The sequence below is a fragment of the Rhincodon typus genome, chromosome 27 (genome assembly GCF_021869965.1).
Source record: "Rhincodon typus isolate 14 chromosome 27, sRhiTyp1.1, whole genome shotgun sequence".
Classification (NCBI taxonomy): Eukaryota; Metazoa; Chordata; class Chondrichthyes; order Orectolobiformes; family Rhincodontidae; genus Rhincodon; species Rhincodon typus.
In genome coordinates this window covers 24454029-24468842 of record NC_063358.1, presented here as the reverse complement: position 1 = coordinate 24468842, position 14814 = coordinate 24454029, and the positions used below count along the sequence as shown (strand labels likewise).

Sequence of the window (14814 nt, the reverse complement as noted above, 5' to 3'; positions counted from 1 at the left end):
TATCTATTCAGTGGGGTGCAGTAAATGATGAATATAGCAATTAATAATGTGCTGATCAGCTACTTGCTGAGGGTCAGAGACCAAATTTCTACTAAGGTCTTCTGGCTCAACAGCAAGGAAATGTGATTTTCTTGAACCAGACCATTTTCTGTAGCTGCTGAATCAACCTTTCGCCTAATGTTGAGGGTGCGGGACGGTTGGTAGCTGCACTGCTTTACTTTAAGGTTGGAGGATACCAAGTGTTTTACCAGTGTGAGATTTGAGAATTGCCCGGTGTAAGCCTGAATATACTATGCATATCTGGTTCGCATGGGTGATAACTTTTAGACAATACTATACTGTGCCTTTTTTGCCATTGGACTAGATTCTTTGGACACATAAATGAGAATTGTGCTATCCTGTTCACAGCCTATTCAGCACTCTGTTGTGACATGGATTCCACTTATGTCATAGTCATACAGCGTGGAAACAGACCCTTTGGCCCAACTCGTCCATGCTGAATATAATCCCAAATCAAACTAGTCCCACCTGCCTGCTTCTGGACTATATCCCTCCAATCCTTTCCCATTCACATATCTATCCAAATGTCTTTTAATAGTTCCAGCTGTACCTGCATCAAATACTTTCTCTGGCAGCTCATTCTACAAACGAACTACTGCTTTTTTTTTAATGTTGCCCCCATGGCCTTTTTAAATCTTTCTACTTTCACCTTAAAAATTTTTATGCCCCTAATTTTGAACTCTCCACTTTAAGGAACAGATCTTTGCTATTCACCTGATGTATGCCCCTCATGATTTTATAAACATCTATAAAGAAATGTGAGGTGATAGTGTAGGGGGTGGGTCTGGGTGGAATGCTCTTTGGAGCGTCGGTGTTGACTTGATGGGTTGAATGGCCTGCTTCCAGGCTGTAGGGATTCCATGATTCTATGAATTATGCCTCAATCTTCCTACCCTCCTGGGGAAAAAAAGTACCAGCTATTTTTCATAACTCAAGCCCTCCATTCCCAGCAACATCCTGGTAAATCTTCAATGAGCGCTCTCCAGTTTAATAATATCCTTCCTATAACAGAATGATCAGAATTACACGCAGTACTCCAGAAGATGCCTCACCAAGGTTGTGTACATGATCCTTTATTTGTACTTTTTACAGATGTAGACTTTTCTGTTTCATCAATGGAAACTGAATCATAATTGAAAATAGCTTACAGGTTATGCTTGTTTATTTTTTGATCATTTTATATCCTCTTTAATATAATCTTGGGACCAAAATCCTGGGAAATTAGTCCTGTTGATCTAATTAGTTGCACGGTGTTCAAATTCCAGAATGTGATAGAGAGAATTTGATTTGGTGTGCGAAAGAAATATGTCTCTTGTCTTCCTAATTTATTTAACCTTTTTACTTATACAAATTGTTTGTTTCAGGAGTGTGAGCTAGTTTCACATAGGATGGTGGACAGTATTTTCACTTTGAGGAGAGGAGCTGCACTTCCTTTTTGGAGCGATTGCTATAGAATTTGGGTTGTACAGTGAGTTTTAAGAGAAATTACTAGAAAGGATCCATGATACCAAGAGGGGGCAGGGTGTAATTGCAGGTACGGTACAACAGGCTGTGATTGCTGGTGGGAGACCCTAATCATTTACAGTCATATTACTGGTATTGGAAGGTCTCGTGTTTGAGTGGGTAATGTCCTTGCCTGTGAGTCAAAAGCTCCAAATTTGAGTCTCACCCCAGGATTTGATGACCAAGGAGAGTGTACACAAGGTATGGTTAAAACAGTTGATTCACTAACCTGTGAATCCTTCCAGCATGTTCCAGGTGGCATGCAGTACAAGTGAGAGATGGTCAACCATGTTTTGGAAGGAAACTTGTATTTTCCATTAACACAGTCCAGCACTCTAGACTACAGCATGCATGTAAAAGTGTATGTTGCCACAGAAATCAGACTTCCTGATTTTTTTTTTTTTTTTAAATTCATTCACAGGATGAGGCTAGCATTCAATGCAGGTCTGGAGTCACATGTAGGCCAGACTAGGTAAGGATGGCAGTTTTATTCCCTAAAGGACATCAGTGAGCCAGATGGGTTTTTCCTGACAATTGACAATGGTTTCATGGTCATCATTAGACTCCTTTCCAGATTATTATTGAATTCAGATTCCATCATCTGCCATGGTGGGATTCGAACCCTGGTCACCAGAGCATTCCTCGGTCTCTGGATTAACAGACCGGCAATTAATATCACTAGGCCATCACCTCCCCTGATCTGAATGACCTCTAATGCGCAACCACCTCCATTACTATGCAGTTAGCAAACTGCACATCCTTAATGGGCATACTCCTGCTGCTTACCAGTGTGGTTTTGGAGAGTTGAGAAGCAGATTGATTGATTGGTTGAGAAGGGACAGAGGGAGAGAAGAAAGAAACCCAAAGTGACAGGTCTTTATTGTCTTCTCTACTCTTCCAGACACTCAGGAAAAAACATACATGATTTTTAAAGATACATGATTCTTTCCTCTTCACTGATTAATTTCATTTGGGTGAAGTATCCATCATGCTTGTTCCTTTCTGTTGTTCAAAACGCAAATTCTTGAGGACCAAGCATTGAATGTTGAAAAACATGTACCAGGAATAGTTTGTTGTAACTATTTTCTGAAATGTTTCCTTGTTAACTAGATGAATGGTATCTGCTTTCAGTCTAGTAAAAGGTCCTATACAGGGCATCATGCATCATGCCCCCCCGCCCCACCATGAAATTCCATTTGCTTCAATCCTAGGATTATATGTCAGGTTTGCTTATTGAAAATTGTCTAATCCAGGACCTTCAGGAGTTTGGGCAAAGAGATATGCCTGTCTGGTGACTGAAAATGTAATACTGAACACAACAGGAGAAAGACAATGTAGGATGTAAAAGTATGAATAATCAATATTGAAACAATAGGATTTTATTTATACGAGAGAAAAGAGTAATTAGATTTTTCTTCCCCATGACACTTTAACAAGATCATTGAGATGATTTCCAGTGATGGGGAGATGTGATCGAAGCCTGTAATTTATAAGCGTCACTGTATAAAGAGACCACTTTTTTCCTTGTGTAGTTAAATGCAGTGTGTATGGAAAAGTGCTTTCACATTTGAATTTGAGGTAAATTCAGAACTGTAATAAGTTAGCAGTCTAGTTGTATTGTTTTTGGATTGTCTTTGCCAGGAACCAGTGAAGACCAGATCTGCCTCTGTGTTGTAAATTACATTGTTCTGACGCGATTTTTAATTTCCATCCTTGAAATGGTTTCCCTCTTTTTTTACAAAATGCCATTCTGAGTTTAGATATCATATAGGGCCCAGACGATATGACTTCCACATTCGGATGACAAGTCATGAAGAAAACTGTATGTCATATACATATCGCACCTGGACTTTGTTCTTGGGTGGTGTACTTTCAGACATTTGCGGTCTTCAGCTTGGAACCAGTCCTTGAAACTGGCATTCACCAGATTTGGTGATTTTAATGGACATATGTCTTTCTTGCTGAATCTATAACAAAATGCCTTTTAGGTCACCCTGAGCATTTCAACAATTTTTCAGTTGAAATACATGAGTCAAACTCACTTGAGATCAAACAAAAACCTTAATTAAAAAGAAGCACCATGCAAGCTTTCTCTTTTAATGTAGTTTTTAAAAAAATTGAGGCACTTCAGAGTTATTCAAGTATGACCCTGAAAGGCATATAAGTATATTTCAGCTGATGATCAAAATCTTAGTTAAAGGTAGATTTTATGAACATCTTAAAGGAGGTAGAGCAGTGCAAGGAGGTGATTTCAGTGTTTCAGGTCCTTGAGAGGCTGCCATTGGTACAGCAATTAAGAGTGGATTAAAGACCAAGTGTTGGAGGAGTGCAGATATCTACAGTTGGCAGAGGTTAAAGATGAAGGATAATGTCACTAAGGAATTTGAAAACAAGAATAGGAATTTTAAATCAGTATTGCTTAACCAGGAGCCAGGGTAGGATCAGAATCTCAGGAATGCAACGTGAACTCGGTTTAGTTTGATTAAGGATACAGGCAGCAGAGATTTCTATAGGTTTATAGAAATGGAAGATAGGTACTAGCCAGCAGTACATTGGAATATTGAACTCTAAGGATAAAATGAGAATGAGGGTTTCCAAAACAGCTGAGGCTCTGGTGTAATCGGATGCTGTTAGAAAAGTGGGAATGGAGGTCTTGCTGGCAAAAGAATTATCTGCGTCCAATATGACATTCACCATTGTGAACAGTCTGGATCAGTCTATAACAGCTGCCAGGAATAGAACTGGAGTCAGTTGTTGGATAACGTTTGTGATGGAACTGAATGCAATGGCTTTGACAGAGGAGATGAATTGAATGAAGATGGTGTAATCAACAGTTTCACGCTACAGACTGATTGAGAAGATGTGGGATACTTTACCATGGTCACAGTTATATTTTGAAACTATGAAGGACATTTCATTGCTAAGCTAGGCGGAAGGGTGCTTGGAATATTTAATCATGGCATTCTGGGATTTCCAATTTGGGAATTGACAACACATTTAAGGATTTTGAATATGTAAAGAGAATTGGAGCTGGGGACTTTGGTTTACATGGACTTCAGGGTTAAAGATTTCTTTTCTTTTTGAGGAGGAAGTGATGAGGCAGATTTATGAGGGGTGCAATACCTGAAGAGAATTATTTGTCAATTATTATTTAAGGATAGGCAATGGCCTAGCGATATGATGGCTAGACTATTAGCTCTGAGACCCAGGTAACATTTTGGGGACCTGGGTTCGAATCCCACCATGGCAGATGGTGAAATTTGAATTCAATAATAATCTGAAAAGGAGAGTCCAATGACGACCATGAAACCATTGTCGATCGGCAGAATAAAAAAAAAAACCAATATGGCTCAGTAATGTCCTTTTGGGAAAGGAATCTGCCATCCTTCTCTGGTCTGACCTACATGTGATTCCAGACCCACATCAGTGTGGTTAAGTCTTAATTGTCCTCTGGACAGTTAGAAAATGGCAAAAAGTTTTCGCCCAGCTAATGATGCCCACATCCTGTGGATGAATTTTAAAAAAAATTAACACCAGCTTCCATGGTCAAGAATGTTCAGCAATTTAGTGAGAATCAAAAATGAGGAGGAACAAGAGATAGATTTCTTGCAGGGGATAAGGAGAGGTCTGAGATGCCATAAAGAGACATTGGGGAGAGAAAGTAGGAACTGCAGATGCTGGAGAATCCGAGACAACAAGGTGCAGGGCTGGATGAACACAGCAGGCCAAGCAGCATCATAGGAGCAGAAAGGCTGACGTTTTGGGCCTAGACCCTTCATCAGAAAAGGGGGAGGGGAAGGGGGTTCTGAAATAAATAGGGAGGGAGGGGGAGGCAGATAGAAGATGGATAGAGGAGAGGAAACAGTTCAAAGAGGTGGGGATGGGGCCAGTAAAGGTGAGTGTAGGTGGGGAGTTAGGAAGGGGATAGGTCAGTCCAGGGAGGATGGACAGGTCAAGGGGGCGGGATGAGGTTGGTCGGTAGGAGATGGAGGTGTGGCTTGAGGTGGGAGGAGGGGATAGGTGGGAGGAAGAACAGGTTGGGGAGGCAGGGACGAGCTGGACTGGTTTTGGGATGCGGTAGGGGGAGGGGAGATTTTGAAACTTGTGAAATCCACATTGATACCATTAGGCTGCAGGGTTCCCAAGCGGAATATGAGTTGCTGTTCCTGTAACCTTCGGGTGGCATCGTTGTGGCACTGCAGGAGGCCCAGGATGGACATGTCGTCTGAGGTGTTGAAATGGTTCGCGACTGGGAGGTGCAGTTGTTTATTGCGAACCGAGCGTAGGTGTTCTGCAAAGTGGTCCCCGAGCCTCCGCTTGGTTTCCCCGATGTAGAGGTAGCCACACCGGGTACAGGGGATGCAGTATATCACACTGGCAGATGTGAAAATCTCCCCTCCCCCTATCGCATCCCAAAACCAGTCCAGCTCGTTCAATGGTGGATGTGACTACGCAGGAATTAGGACCGGCAGCATACTATTCAGACCCTCGAGCTCACTCTGCCATTCAACTAGAACGTGGCTGATCCTTTTAATGTTATTATCCTGCATGATCCTCATTATTTATTGATTTCTAGATTTCAAAGTTAGATTTTTTTTTACTGCAGATATGGGTAAGGGAGTATATATGTCGGGAGAGACTTTAAAGGAGCAGAGGAGGAGAATTGGTGTTACTGTTCCCTCTTTTATAAGGAAACAGTGATGGGTTAGTTGGCATGTGACAGGAGAGAAGCGGGGAAGATGTAAAATTATCAGGTTGTCTAACAAAAAGGCTAAAAAAGTCAAATGACAGCAAGAGCGCAGAAAGCTTGAGGAATCTTAATGTTGAATTTTGAAAGGAGAGAATATCCAAAGAAATGAAAAGCAAAGTGGTTGAAGAGGGGTAAACTTTTTATTTAATTTTTTAAAAAAATCTTAAGTATGGGGTAGATGAAAGCTGCATGTGAACGGACTGCAGGTCATGATTTTGAAAACCTCTTTAGAGTCTCAGCCCCCAAGGAGAACAGTCCCAATTTTATTATATTCATGGCAACTTTTTTTGGTATCACTCTTCAATGCGTTCACATGGTATAAATGAGGTACCCAGACAAGCGTCTGCGACCTCCCCCCTCGATCTCCCTTCCTTAGAATCATACAATCCCTCCAGTGTGGAAGTAGGCCATTTTTTCCCTCGACTTCAGACGGACCCTCCGAAGAGCCTCCCACCCCCCCCTACTGTATCCCTGTAACGCTGCATTTGTCACGTCCGATACACCTAGCCAGCCCATCTGCGAACTACACACAGTTGCCGGAGGGTAGAATCGAACCCGGGTACCTGGCCCTGTGAGAAGCAGTGCTAACCACTCAGCCACTAATGTCACTGCATGATTTTCTTTTGTAGTCTTCTTATCCATTGTGTTCTTGCTGTCCCAGGGATCTCTTTCTAAGCCCGTTCTTTCTTGATTCCCATTCTGAACTAGCAAAGAAGTCATAAAGCCCCCAGCCATTTTATGGCAAACGTCAGTGTTGGTAATTCTGCAATGATGAACGTCAGCCACGAGAGGGAGGTTGGACCATTTAAAAGTGCTTTCATGTGTAATTTTCAAAAGAACATATCATACTTGTGTATTGTATTTATTTCACATTTTATAATAACATATTTTAGTTTGTTCAGTATTCTAGCTTTTGGGTGTTCAGTGCTGCACATGTATGACGCAGTATTTTACCTTGTCCATTGTTTTGTCCAGGTAACAACTTACTTAAAATCGTAGCTTTCAGGAACACAGAAGCAAATTTAACGATTCCCTGTTCGTGAAGACTGTTGTCTAAATGAGTTTGTAAACTGCTAATAATATGCCGCTTAAAATTGACTGCTGTAAAACAGACTGCTCTCAACTTGTTCGATGATAAGCTGGTGTCAATACTACGCTTTTTTTTCCTGAAGAAAGTTCTAGGCCCGCAACGTCAGCTTTCCTACTCCTCTGATGCTGCTTGGCCTGCTGTGTTCATCCAGCTCTACACCTTGTTATCTCAATACTACGCTATTTCGTCTTTTCACGTTAGAAGTCAGTTTTAAGGAGCCCACACATTACCTACAGTAACCACTCACTGCTGCTCCTCCAGCGTCCGCAACGTGGCGCTACCTTGTACCTAGGTCGTCGTCTCCAGGTGCGTCATGACATTACAGGAACGTCACTTATTGTAGTGTGCGGGGTGGGGAAGGGTGTTAGGCGCATGCGTGATGGGAGAGAGCCGGCTGCCGGGGCCATTGCATGTGACGCGTGCGCAGTGGCGGCCCCCATGGAGAGAGCGCTCGCCCAGGCGGCGCATGCTCAGTGTCAGTGTGCGTGTTGTGTTGTGGAGTAGAGTTGGTGCGTGAGGAGGTCGCGGGGGTTTGAGCCTTTACACCCGGGCAAATCCGCTCTCACACGCTGGTATATGGGATGGAAGCGGGGCCAGCGACAGCAGGTAACCTGGTGGGGAACGGGAATCGAGCTTCTGGTTGTTATTTTTCTGTAGTGAGCTATGGGGGGCTCCGGTAAAGGGTCTTCTGAGGGAGCATGCGCAGTACCACAGTAGCAAGCAACAGAGTTGTTTTCTTAAAAAAAATAAAAACAGGCTAAAGCTGCGAGTGCAAAGCTCAGTGCATACATTGCAGGGCAAAATAAAATCTCATTTTGCTGCACAGCGCTGGAATAGAGCCCGTAGAATCGCTTCAGATTCAAACTTTTCGCTGAGCTGCAGGTAAATGCATCGCATTTGATGGAGAAATTGCTCTTGGAATGTGGACTGCAAAAGCTCCCAAGTCATATACATCTCATTTGTTTATTCGGAAATTTAACTGATAGTAAAAGACAGTGCCGACCAATATGAAGTAAGGCATGGACTTCCGAATAAACAAAGCGCTCTGCTATGTTGTTATAGCGGGATGAAATGATGAATCTCTAGATATGGCATTCTGGACACTATATTGAGTGCTGAGACGAGTTTTTGTGATTGACAAAAGAAAAACTCAGGTTCTTGAGAGGATGCAGAGAGGTGTCAAGATCAAAGGATCCAGGTATGGGCAAAGACTCTTCCCCTTGGAATAAGTGATCCTTTGTGAAAGCACATAAATCAAATAATACACACAGCCTCAATATGGTTAGGCAGGACACCAATATGTTGGGAAGAAATGATTTGGGCTTGGAAGAATTTCTTCAAAGAGTAATGAACACAACTTTGAGGTAGGTTAGTGTGAAAACTACCTTGGTTATTTAAATGTTGGATAACTTCTAATTTGGGGTGAAAGTGGGTGGGGAAGAAAGGAAGATTCTTTTCATATCTGCCTCGATCTTCAACTGTGGAAATAATGGCATATTTACCCTCTAGATTCATGCTATTGAGCATTTTGTGTCAACCAGATATTTTAAGTTTTAAATTTTTCCTGGGTGACAACGTGTCCACCAGAACAGTTTAATGTCGCACCTTTAATTTTTGCACCTTTTGCTGTTGTGTTTGCCTATGAAAAAACACTAACTACAACTTCATGGAATTGGTTAGCTGTGGAGTGCTTTGCGTGGTTAAGATGTAGTACACCAACATCAGAAGGTTGTCGGTTTCAAGTCTTTTGAATGAGATGTTAAACCATAGCCCTTTTTTGCAATGGGGGGGGTCTAAAGATCCCATGGTAGTATTTAAGAGGATCAGTGGAGTTCTCGTATCTCAGCTAATCTTCCTCACTGAACTTCACAAAAATAAGGTAATTTAATATTTTTTCAAAGGTACAAACTGTGACCAAACAAAAAGAATGTTAATCAGCTTTGTAAAATATCAGGGCAAAAGCCATCTAACCCTTGGTTAGACCACACCTGGATACTGTGGGAAGTTCTAGGCACCACAAATGGACATATAGACATTTTTGATGTAGAACACTGTAGATTTACCCAAGATACAACCTGACCCTCAATTCCGGTAAGGGGAAATTCTGAGTTGGGTCTGTATTAGCTGAAATTTAGAAAGTTGTCCAGTGATATGATTAAAGATCTCAATATTATCAAGGACAGGTACACTACATATAATTGAATTGAGTTATGGAGTCTGGATCCAGAGGTCATGATCTTAACAATTAGACCCACACAAAGGTGAAAGTAGGAACTGCTTCCAAATCCAAAGTGTGGTAGAAGTTTGGTAGCTGATCTTGCGATGCTTGTTAATTTCAAACCTGGAGTTTGTTTGTTTGTTTGTTTTTATTGAGGATAAACTGTTAGGACATATGGGGCCATAGTGACATAGATCACAGACAGCCATAACCTCATTGAATTGTCTTAGATATTTTCTAATCAACCTGTTCAGAGATGTTATGACACATGTCAGGACCAGGTGGGATTTGAACCCAGCCTTACTAATCTGGAGGTAAGGACACTACTAGTGTACCACAAGAGCGTTATTAATTGAATGATTGCACAGACTTGAGCTAAATGGCCTACACCTGTTCCTGCTTCAGCAGGAGTATTGTGTCCAGGTTGCACTTCAGTAAGGACAGGAGAGCTTTGAAGAGAGTGCAGAAAGGATTCATTGTTATATGGTTAGACTGCAGAAGCTAGGGTTGCGCTTATTTCAAGTAGAGAGGAATAAGAGGAGATTTGATTGATTGATGGTTTAGGTGGAGCAAGTAAAGGGAAAGTATCCGTTGTTGGAAGGGTGAATAACAGGAGGGCAGAGTTTGTAGGCTGACTGGCGACAGTAGCAAGCGATACTTCTTTGGCAGTGAATGGTTAGGATTCTAGTGCACTTCCCGGTAGTGTTCCGAATACAAATTCGGTAGTAGTGTTCAAAGCAAGAAAAATATTTTTGGAACAGAAAAAATAGAAGTTGCTAGAGAAACTCAGCAGGTCTGGTAGCATCTGTGGGGTGAAAACTATTAACATTTCAAGTCTTAAAGAATCATAGTACTTTGTAGGCTTACAGCTAATTGCATTTAAGCTAATCTAAAATTGCTGCTGTGGACAAGTTCAGCATGAGCTGTCAAATCCAATGCAGATGCGTTAAAAGTTTGTGCTGTGATTCTTAGTGGCTGAGAAATTATTTCTAAATTATCTAAAATCTTTTTTGGAATTGCAAGTGTAAACATTGTCTGCAGTGCAGCAAGGTTTTTGTGTTTTTTCTGATGTGTAACTTGTATTTTTTGTATCCATAGCAGATTCCTGTAGTTCCTCCTGGTTTGTTGGTCAACTAACAATCAGTTCAACAAGACTGCCTTATCCCAATAAAATACAAACATTTTGATATGAAAAAGCTTGAATGATTACTGGTACCTAAGTTGTTCAGGCAGGTGTCCATTTTATTTTGTGTTGGTGTAAACAGCGTGCTGTTTGACCATGAAGCTGTACTCACCAGATGCCCAGACTTGCACAATTCCAGCAGGAACTGCTGACTTTCAATGAGGAAACTGTTAATTCATGTTTCTCCAGCTCCACAGTCTGATGTCATAGATTCGTAAGACCTTCACTGGCATCCTAGTTAACTGTTGAAGATTTGGCTTAAAGCTTGCTGTTTATTGAAACAGCTGTATTTCACTACTTTTTAATCATCTTGGCCCAAGAGATTCCCAGATGTGTCTCCTCTCTGGCAGAAATCAAAATGGCAGCTATACCATGCATACGAATGTAGCTCTGCAAAGACCTGAGCAGCTCTAAATCTTGAGCAGAAGAACTGCCCTTTGCACAGCTTCCACTGCAGACATAATATTTCTCCGTGGTTCTTGAACACTATTTCCTAAGTTTCCCTGGCTATCTGTCTCTCCAATTAGTTTTCCATATCCTCAAATTTAAACTGTGTCTTCTGATTGCAGTGCATGATTTTCGTGAGTTTCAACGTTGTCAGTCTTGCCACCAGCTCAAACACCTTTGTTTTGCCTTGCTGTTTGGGACTACCCTCAGTTCCATTCCTGCCTATCCAATGTGGTGACTCTACAAACAGCCCTCAAGTATTTACCCCTACTCTGTTCCTTTTTGATGTGCTGTGTATTTGTTGTAGCAGTTTAGTGCAACTGAGGAGCTTGTTGAATCTCGGGCAGTTAAAAGTCAACCTTGTGGCATGGGACTAAGTCACGTGTGCTGACCATGCCTCGTTTGTCTCCTTTCTTAAAGGTCGTGACTGAATCAGATGAGTTTTTAAACAATTCAACAGCATTATTAGACTAGATCTCTGGATTACTGCTTCAGTGTTGGACGTCCTGTGATTTCAGCTAGGCAAACATCGGGTAACCAATTGCCTTCAGCCAGTTCATACACATTACTAGTTTTGCAAATATGGCCTGTAAAATTCCCAAGCTGTGTTCCATCCCCATATGCCTGTCATCCTAAACAATAACCACTTCCATTTTCATCACATTTTCTCCCCCTGCGCCTAGGTATGCCAATTTCAAGCCCTCATTCAGCCTTTGTCATTTCAAGACTCGATTTGCTCAAATGCTCCTTTGGCCAGCCTCCCTTTATGCACTTTCCAATAATTCCTGTTTATCCAGAAGCTTGTCCACATCAATTATAATTCCTGCTGCTGTTGCTGCACTGTTCACTGTGCCTGAAATTTAGACCCCCAAAATCTGGAATTCCTTTCCTAAACCAGTGCCTTCCTACCTGCATCTTTTTTTGAAATTGCTTTGCTATTTTGGTCACCAAATTATTTTTGACTTGAGCTTTTTTTTTTTTTGCTATACTGTCTTGGGATGCTAATCTGTTATGAATGTTGTATGTGGGTATCTTTGAATTAGCCTGTTCAGAGATATTATTACATACCTGTGGGGGAGATGGGACTTGAACCCAGGTCTCCTGGCACAGAAATAGGGACGCTACCATTGTGCCACAAGAGCCCCTTAAATGCTGTTTGTATACTTATTCCCATGTTTTGTTTGCCATTGAGTCCAATTTGTTTTGGGACAAAAGTACACTTTCTAGACAGTATAAAATTCTTACCTGAGAGATCATGTATAAACTGGAAGAATTGTTTATCTGGCATTTAACAACTAAGTAAAGGCACCTGGTAGTTTTGTACCATCTCTGAACAGGGTAATTAGAAAGTATCTAAAGGCAAAATACCGTGGACGCTGGAAATCTGAAACGAACAGAATTCTGGAGAAACTTGGGTGTGGCAGCAACTATGAAGAGAGAAACAGTTAATGTTTTGAGTCCAGTATGACACTTCAGATTTTGCCACCTAAAGACTGAACTTTGAGTATCAGCAAATTCATTTTAATTTTAGCAGTTCTACTTGTGTCTGTGGCAGGAACGAGTTGTGATTTGCAGCTATTCTATTGCAACTGTTTCATATGCTTCTAGTACTAACTAAGCAGCATAGCACATGCATCATACTAGAGTGTGATTTAAGCTAACACACGCAATGTTACACACGCAACTTCCAGGATGGTGAGTTTCTGGCCACACCAAGCCAGCTGAAAGACAGATCAGGGATTGAAGAAAGTTTATGTACTGTTTTATACATCTTCGAATCCAATTTATAAGGATCATTAACAACAGTATGGAGAAAGAGCATTCTGTGGGAAGGTGGATAGTGCAGATTCTGGGAAGAAGACTTCTTTTCAGGCCAAACTGTTCCGAACCAATTTATACTGTCGTAAAATAGGGTTCTGAAGGCATGCATAACTTTAGACACAGTACCATTATTATGACTGTTATTCATGTGTATGCCTTGTGCAACTGTCTGGCTGCCATCTTGCATGTACTTGACTCTGATTTTTATCCAAGGTCAACGTGCAGTCTTACAGTAAAGTTCACTGGATAACAAATGTGTATGAAAACTAGCTATTATTTTATTTTGTTTAGCCAAGACACAGACCAATTGTAATCCACCTAATTTGGCACAGGTTATGGATTGAAGTTGGGTGTTGACTGTGAGAACTTCCACATACCTGAAGATAGGGGAAAAATGGTTTTGAGTTTAGGTGTGCTTGTATACACCAAAAAGTGAGAGTACTGGGTGTAAGAGAAAAACTGCAATTGCTGAGGAAGCTTTTTTTATTTTATAAAATTTTAAAATGGCCTACCTGTATACCACTGTTTATTAGGCTGCCTTTCTTTTTTAGGTTTTGTTTGAGCCTCCATATTGGCTGCAGAGATGCCCTTTACCTCAATAAGTTCAGCATTATTTTTCTTGGAAAAGAAGAAAACTGCATGTTGAGTTATTGAAAACATATGTAATTTTGCATATGTGTAGGAGAACTGTACTATCTAATAATATCCAGAAGATTAATAAAGGAAGGAGTACATTTACATAGTACTTCCATGTCTCCAGGAGAGTGCAAAACGCAAAACAGCGAGTTATTACTTTAGAAGCATTGTAACCTCCTTTTGTAATTGTCGGAAAAGATGGCAACAAATCTGCACACTGATGTCCCAATGACAATGGGATAAATGATCAGAAAATGTGTTCTAAGTGCTTCTAAGAAGTAAATATTCGCAAGGACTCATCTGGTCTTCACATTGACTCATAGGGTCTTTGTATCCATCTGAGGGGCCATAAAGAAAATTCCTTGGTTTAACAATCCATCTGCATTTCCTCAACATTGCATAAGAGTTAGCCTAGTGGACATTCTGTTTTCTTGTTTCATGATCAGAGGGCAGCAATTTAATAAATGTTCAAAATGATCTTGCAGTCAGTGGTAAAGGCAAAAACAGAAAAAATGCACTTGGTTGCTATAAAAGACCGGGTTTACCTACTAAAAGGAGGAGTTCACTGGGCTGCAGGGCTTTATCGAATTATTAAATTTTCTGTTTTTTTTGTCCATTTTGGATTTGGGTCAAACTGCCAGCAGAGAGAGAGTGCTGTGTAATTCACCACAAATAATTTTAGGTTATTCTCCCCTTTTTAATGGTCTAAAACACAATATATTCTAAAACTTTGCCAGTATTGATCCTGGGTACAAAAGTGGCACATGATTTGTTGCTTCCTTCATGTAAGCTTGGTATGGTTTGCAGAGTGCACTTGCTGAATGTTACAACCTTTTTTGTGGACTTGGCAATTGATATTAAATTAGTAACGAAGCCAGTTAAATATTGAAATACAAGAAACCAAGTTGTAGAATGCAAGACAAAGTTGTGATCAAAGGATGTAGTGTTTCAGTCGGACCACAGTTGAGCAGTGTCTAACTCTGCTAAGAAATGAAGTAATTCAAGCTTTAAAAGTGATTGTGAGGTGCGTCTGTTTTTTTTGACATCTTTCCCTAGAACTAAAGACCAGAAACAACATCTGGAAGGTGACCTTGCATCACTGGATA

The 14814-nt window shown here is 41.0% G+C and overlaps 1 protein-coding gene across 3 annotated transcripts in view; it reads left to right on the top strand.

The window, feature by feature from the left end:
* The first annotated feature begins 7895 nt into the window (after positions 1-7895).
* Positions 7896-14814, top strand: part of LOC109936649 (protein argonaute-1) — a 127317-nt gene continuing 120398 nt past the window's right edge. For all 3 annotated transcript variants that reach the window (XM_048612843.1, XM_048612842.1, XM_048612844.1), the window contains exon 1: positions 7896-8009. In XM_048612843.1, the coding sequence (XP_048468800.1) occupies positions 7985-8009 (25 nt within the window). In that variant the 5' untranslated portion in view covers positions 7896-7984. The remainder of the gene's footprint in view (positions 8010-14814) is intronic.